We start from the raw sequence: 7,425 nt of genomic DNA on the forward strand, positions 1-7,425 counted from the left end.
GTATTCTTTTGTGCTCGCTATGTCTCTAAAACTCAAAACATACCGCAGGGTAGAAACGTTGTAGACTACAGAGAACTGTCGTGAAATATGCGCACATATCTCTAGAATTCTGAAAGATTTAAGTTTATCTGAACAAGTTAGAACCGCTTAAATATCATAGCGAGCCTATTGACCAACCAATAGTGCACCGGCATTATAGCACTCATGAGCTCTTCACAGTCATCATGTGTTTTGGCACAACTGCCGTTCTTGGGCGACGCTAAAAAAAAAAAATAGTCTGCTGTAAAATTTCAAGTCTTCAAATCAAATTACCAAAAACATATGTATGCAGTGGCGGATTTGAATATTTGTCACCCCTAGGCAATTTAGAATTTGCGGCCCTTTTTCCGATGAGGAAAATATTTTGAGGTAAAAGTACCAGTTATGGAACGACTAGCAGTAAATAGTAATATTCAAATTTATATTATTTACCAAACTTTTACTACAATTCAAGATGAAAAAGTGGTATTTACCTTGCGTTAAGGTTTTCAACTTCTAAAGAAAGCCATCATCGACAAACTTTTTTCACTTGATAAGTTATAATCTCAAAAATTCTAAATTCGTATTTTTATAATATTAAAAATACCTAACAGTTTTGTCTAATTTTTTGATTGTGTAATTGATTCTCAAATTTTTGTTTTAAAATGTACAACCACAAATTCTGCTTTCAGTGCAGCTAAGGTGAAAAAATAATAATTTAACTCAAATTTTGCCGCCCTAGGCACCTGCTTATGTTGCCTTTACGGTAAATCCGCCACTGTATTACATCCGCCAGGCGCATCGCTTAAAATGCAACCTAGATGTCATCACGCAAATTTATATTTTGAGAAACTCGTGAAATGCCTAAAAAAAGACTTCGATCAAAACTAAAAAAAAAAGCATCAGGATACCTTCTTTCCTATTCACACAAACTCAGGTATTCTGGTAATTAAATGTCTTTGTTTGTTTTTTGTTTTTGTTGTTGTTTATTATGTAATATGTTTTACTGTTAATTTTAATGTTTTAGCGGTTTTTAGAAGTATGTAGTACATATATGTGTGTGTGTGTGTGTGTGTGTGTGTGTGTGTGTGTGAATTTCACGCATTATAGATATGTGTTTTTCTTAACCATACATACATACATATGTATGTATTTATTTATATACAAACATACCATATATGTATAGTAGTTAGTATGTAAAAAACTTATGTAAGCACTTAAATATCAATGTTGCACATTCTATGGACACTTTTATGCGACAGCAATGAAAAAAAAAANTATAGATATGTGTTTTTCTTAACCATACATACATACATATGTATTTATTTATATACAAACATACCATATATGTATAGTAGTTAGTATGTAAAAAACTTATGTAAGCACTTAAATATCAATGTTGCACATTCTATGGACACTTTTATGCGACAGCAATGAAAAAAAAAATGCTGTCTTAGTTACGTTAGAAATTCCTAAAGTAGTTACAACTAAGTAAGTAATTACATCTTATATAAGCTGCCTTTAACGTTATATTGAAATAAAATTTTTACGTAAAAATAAAATGCTTCGTTTGTCAGTGTTGAGCGTTGTATTTTCTCATAACTCTTCAAGAGTTTCGTTGCACGCCTTTTCCAATCAACTACGAGTACATCCAAAACCTTGCCTGCCTTGCCATTTGCAATTATAGTATTTAGTCCAGAAGGTAACGAACATTACAAGTACTTGGAAATGTAGTGCTTTTGTATGAGACGACCCGATTTCTTTTTGCATACATAAAATCGTATTAACTGCTAATCGTTGAAGTTGGAAGTCTGTGGTGGGACTCTTGGATAGAGCTGTAACGAAAGAAAAAAATCAGAAATAAGATACATTCAAACAAATACTAAATCGGATTTTTCAATATTCATAAAACTCTAAAAAATACTTTTTATTTTCCAAACAAAATGCATATGTAGTGGAACCCAATATGTACGAGTATATCCTAATATATATTTGCTTGGTTTAGCTTAGGTTAGAATAAGTGGTAGCCCGGCGAGGGACACATTTTGACGTAGTTTTTATTGCACATTGGGATAGCATTGAATATAATTTTTAATACCTAGCCTAGCAAAGGTAGAACAGCTGAGAAGCAAATGCTTGGATTGTTCCAAGATATCTATCGCCCAACAGAAGCGCTTACCTCAAAACCTTGCATTCCGAGTCCGCTACAAGAACATATTTTCAGGGATAAGTCAAGGGGAGATAATCGCTAGGTTGTCTTACCTAGCAAATTAAATTGCCCTATAGAATCCTGTAATATCGATTTGGCTTAATATCCAAACCAGCCTGACTTGAAAGCCTTCTCAGGCGACCTAGGTATTCCCCAACCACTTTCGACTTAAACTTCAGATCTACGGAGAGTACCCGACAAAACACATCTTCTTTAACGGTGATAGGTAACAAGAGGTCCATTGACACTATTTCGCATACTGGTTCGAAATATAGTAAATTGGCATTATTACCTTGGAGCGATTTGTGTAGAGAAGATCTATTTCATCCATTGTTCCGTTAAGACTAATATGGGATTTAAGTTTATTTTATTTACAACCACTGTATTTCCATTTTTAAGTTTGAGCGCTTGGGTTGGAGTAGTGTACTTTAAATATTCCAAATTGTTTCTGTGAAGGTCTAGATTTCAACAATCTTTATCACCATAACAATGTACGGCTGCAAGCCACACAAGTGGTCCAAACAAATCTTGGTGGTACCGGATGGGAAAGTCCTAATCCACCTACCTTTGGTCCATATCTTGCACCATCAGACTCCAATTGTTCCGGTTGATGCAGAACGCCCTTTCGGGAGTACATTTCACTTCAATTGAAGTGTATTTAAAATTGGCTTTGAACTTTATTGGTCTCCAATGACGGGTAGTTTTATTGTCGCGGAATCCAAGCGATACCAGAAAAGTGGGTAACAGTCAGCTAGCGATGGCAGTAAGATACATTAAAAATGAAAATTTAGATCATTAAAAAAAAAACCGTTTAATACCTGTCATAAGGTCTTCACAATTGGGATATAGCGCTAAGGTTAATGAAATATCTTCTTTGCCACCGATTGAGCTTTCGACAGCAGCAACCCATCTTATATAACCCCTACCTAAGCACATACTAACAAAATTAAAGGTTGCGTGTTTTTATACTCGTGCGAAGTGAGAGCTCAGTAAAAGGAGCACGATGGACCCGAGCAGATAGCGGGCGCTCATACCTTTCCTGTTTAGGCCGGTGATGATCAGAGAGAGCTTTTGCTCTCTGGGAGTGCATATAAAATATATAGCAAGCTTTTGAAAACTGTGCCCGCGGGATATGTTTTGGTCATGTCTCAAGACTGGTTTAGATCGTTGATACGCTTCATCCTCACCGCGCGCATAGCTTCGTTAAACTTTCGATAAATTTGGTTTAAGCATACGCATGCATAAAGCTCTGGCTACTTCAGGCTCTTCTTCGTCACTACATAATGAGAAAAGCTATTGTTGAGGTCTCTTTAGCTTTGCAGTTCTCTCTCTTTTTGAATGTGACCGTAAAAAAGGTCAAAAGCTGAGAAAATTTATTTGATCAAGAGGTTTTAATAACTGTTTTGAAGAATCGATACCAGGGAGAGGTTGGAGTTTCCTCTCAAGAATACGAAAATAGAGTGTTTGGACAGAAGTAATCGTATTATCAAACCCCAGGCTTGAAATTGTAGAAAACCCATGCCCGTTTTACCTGCTACTTTTACAAATTTATAAATATATATATATTTTCTTTTTCAAACTCACCCCCAGCAGATTTCTGGGCACATAGCCCTCCCCATCGTTCGCATTCTTTGCCCACCACCATTCACTTTCGGCGTCGTCGCCCTTTCGCAGGATAACCAAACGATCGTTGACTTGGAATGTAAGTTCGTCGCTGTTTTGAGCATCGTACGAGAATACTGCATACACTTCGCCATTATGAAGTATACCAAGTTTCTCTTGAATACCTGCAGAAGAAGAGGGGTATAAAAATGAGTTTGATGCATTCACTAAACGCGCACAAGCTGCCACACACTTACTGTATAAGTATTCGGAGCAACCATCGAAGCCCTCCTCATCTTCTTCGCACTTCTCCGCTGGCGTTTCATGGTCGGACAGCGTCGAAGCAAATAGGCAAGCGCCATTCTCAACTAAGAACTTCACCATGGACAAATTGTTGCAACTAGCCGCACAATGCAGTGGCGTCCAGCCGTCGGAATCTTGTGCATTCACATCGCAGCCAAATTCGACGAGGAACCTGTAAAGTACGGAGACCACAATATATCTAAAAAAAAACCCAAGATTCTCAATGCCACTCACTTGACTATGTCAAAATGACCCGCACAAATGGCATTGTGCAACGCAGTGATGCCCTCATCATTGGCTGCGCTAGGATTTGCCACCTGCATTGCTGTCTTCTTCACCAACTCCAACTCGCCCTCCAAGCTGGCGTCGAGCAGCAGAGCCAGCGGATCGAAGCTTACACGGCGCGCCAGCTTTGGTTTACCATTGCTGGTTGCCGCCGATGAGAGTGAAGAAGTTGTTGGCGCGCTGCCGGTGGAAGCCGCGCGTCGCTTTGGGCCGCTGCTAGTGTCGGTGATGGTGTCACTGCCGCTTACGCCTTCACTATTGCGCTCAATTTTGTCCAGTTCATCCATGCTGGAACTGGATTGCGAATTGCTGTTGGGCGAATGTTGCGGTGGAGCGTTTGCTGCTGCTGACGGCACTTGTGGTGGCGAATACTGTGGCGGCTGCTCGGGTGAAGAGGCGTCCGAAGATGTGACGCTGTTAGCTGTGGCCGAGCGATTGTTATTCATGTTGCTCGTTGTACTGCTACTAGGCGCGCCACCACCATTCCCGCTTTCTTGTGCATCTTTGCTGCGCTCGCCTTTGTAACTGCCATCCGCAGGATAGAGAAAAGATGCTCCAGCTGGTGGTTCCACTTTACGCGCAGCTTGTAACGGCGGCTTGGGCACGCTATTACCAAGCTTCAGACGTGGTTGCTCGCACATAGGCTGCTTGCGGATTGTTAGCGGTTTCGCTTTGATCGGTAGATTATCGTTGATGTTGAGCGTTTGCAAACCTTGTGCAGCTTGTTGTAATTCAGCAGCGGCAGAGGCGGCGGCTGCTATGGATGCCGCATGCACGGCAGGCTTCTTCAGCATCGATGTTGACGAAGTTGTTGTTGTTGCAGTCGTTATGTTTGAAGCGGCGCTCGTGCTGTGATCACTAGCATGCTCTGTGGGTGATATTTTGCTTGGCTTGGGTGGCAGAGCGGGTCGGTCGGGATACGCCGAGTTAGCTGTCGGCGCCGCTGCAGTTGTCGTCGTGGTCGCTGTGGCGGACACCACGTGAGGCGCAACGCGGTTCACCTTCGGACTGTAGGTGATCATTTTCGGTATTGAGCTGGTCACTGAGGTGGGTGCCACACTGCTAATGGGCTTGCGCGGCGGAATCGCCAGCCCACCAGAAGCATGTGCTTGCAGCGGCTTCGGTTTCGCATGCACGCTATCCGGTCCGCTGTTAGTGCTTGTGGTTGTTGTCGCTGACGCGCTCGCATGCGCAACACCGGTAGCGAGTGACTTATTAGCTGCGCCCAGCGGCATGCTATGTACAGTCAGTTGTTGCTGTTGTTGTTGATTGTGCTTTTCGGGTAGCGCTTCGCTAGCGGCGCCTTCGCATCTGCGCTCCAGTTCGTTGCGTTCCCTGACAGATGCCGCTGCGCTATTCAATTTGCTGATCATGGCGGTTGCCGAGGTGGCGGAGCCGATGCTCTTCGGTATTTTACTACCGATTGTAGTTGTGGCGGTAGTAATGGCGCTTGTTGTAGTTGTGGAGCCAATCGCAGCTGCCGCCTCAGCAGCGCGCGCAGCTGCCTCTGCGGCTTTGGCCGCTTCCGCTGCCTTCAGCAGGTCACGCTTCTTTGGGCCCACTTCGGCGTAGATATGCATCGATGTGTCCACTTCCACCGGCTTAGGTTGCTCTGCGCTCTTATTGGCCGCCAGCGATGCGGTCAGCATTTTCTTCGCCAGCTTTGATTCGTCGCTCTCACCGCTGAAGAACGCTTGCGCGTTTGTGGAAATCGCTCCGCCGCTGTTGAGCGCATGTACATTGGCGGCGGCGCCGCCTTGTGGACTGTGCGTCCCAGTAGTCAGATTGAGCTTCATGTGTGTCAAGTCCTGTATCAGCTGATTTTGCTGATTGGTGTTGGCCGTGGCGGCTGCGTGTTTCAGTATATTGCCTGCGCCCAAGTAACCGCCACCGGGCGCTGACTTCTGCGGCGTGTGTATGTATGGCTCAACGGCGGCCACGTTGCCGCGTGGTATGCTCCGACTCGGCTCACGATTGATGCTATTCGGGAACTTGGAGGAGTTGTGTTGCTGCTGTTGTGCAGCAGTTAACAGATTATTCGCTTGCTTCTGCAACAATTGCTGCTTGAGCGCTGCCACGCCCTGTTTGTGTTGACTGCTTTGTTGTTTGTGGTTGTTATAGGCAACATTGGTGTTTTGGTGGTTGTAGGCATGCGCCGGTGGTTGGTGTGACTGATGCAGCTGTGATGCAGATTGTTGGTGTTGTTGCTGCTGCTGCTGCTGTTGTTGTTGTTGTTGCTGGTGCATATCGTGCGTTGGCAAGTGTAGTTGATTTTGATTTTGCGCATTATTTTGTATGTTGGCGGCTTTTTTGCGTTGCAGTCGTGTCTGTAGCTCGTAAATACGTTGGTCAACTGAGCGCAGCTCAGCCTGTCGCTGTTGCAATGCTTCACGTTGTAGATGCAGGCGTGCATCTTGTTGCAGCGACAACTGGTTACGATACTAAAAATTGGGTTGAGAGAATTTTTAGTGAAGGAGATGTNAGATTTATGGGACAGCGACGTTCGCGTCTTAATTCCTCCAGTTGTCGAGTAAGCGCCTCGACTTTCGCCACCGCCAAACTAAGCTCTTTCTCCTTCTCGCTGAAGAGTGCACGAATCGAGTCCAGATCGTTGCCTATGGTAAAAAAAAGATTTTGCATTTAATTTACCACCACGTACAGTTCTACAAAATGCTGAAATCTGATGAAAATTGGTAATATGTAAAACCTATAATGACATACAAATGGCAGAGCTGAGGACGATAACAGCAAAATTCATAGTTTTTAGAGGAAAAGTGTAGGAAATAGTAAACCACCTATTAGCATTGCTTTCGATGAAATGCAAGTACCCTGAAAATAAATACGACAACAAAGTGCTCTAGTTCATCCTGTGCATCGGTTTTTAGCTCACACCATCTTGGATATTTAAAGGACCATGATTTGCGGGAATGTTCAGACCCCTAATGCGGAAGGTGTCTCTTCCCGGCTGAATGATATCCTCGTTAAGACAAATTTTGACATCAACACCA

General features: G+C 43.2%; 1 protein-coding gene across 1 annotated transcript; it reads right to left on the reverse strand.

Moving 5' to 3' along the window:
- Positions 1-1,553: 1,553 nt before the first annotated feature.
- On the reverse strand, positions 1,554-7,146 carry LOC108378430 (apoptosis-stimulating of p53 protein 1-like). The gene is given in 5 exon segments (XM_017634727.1): positions 1,554-1,853; positions 3,812-4,014; positions 4,087-4,304; positions 4,367-6,858; positions 6,860-7,146. Coding segments are annotated over 5 exon segments (3,156 nt in total). The 5' UTR covers positions 7,058-7,146; the 3' UTR covers positions 1,554-1,808.
- Positions 7,147-7,425: the final 279 nt, after the last annotated feature.

The sequence above is a fragment of the Rhagoletis zephyria genome, unplaced genomic scaffold, assembly GCF_001687245.7.
Source record: "Rhagoletis zephyria isolate East Lansing unplaced genomic scaffold, Rhagoletis_zephyria_1.1 Rzeph_scaffold_14086, whole genome shotgun sequence".
Lineage (NCBI taxonomy): Eukaryota > Metazoa > Arthropoda > Insecta > Diptera > Tephritidae > Rhagoletis > Rhagoletis zephyria.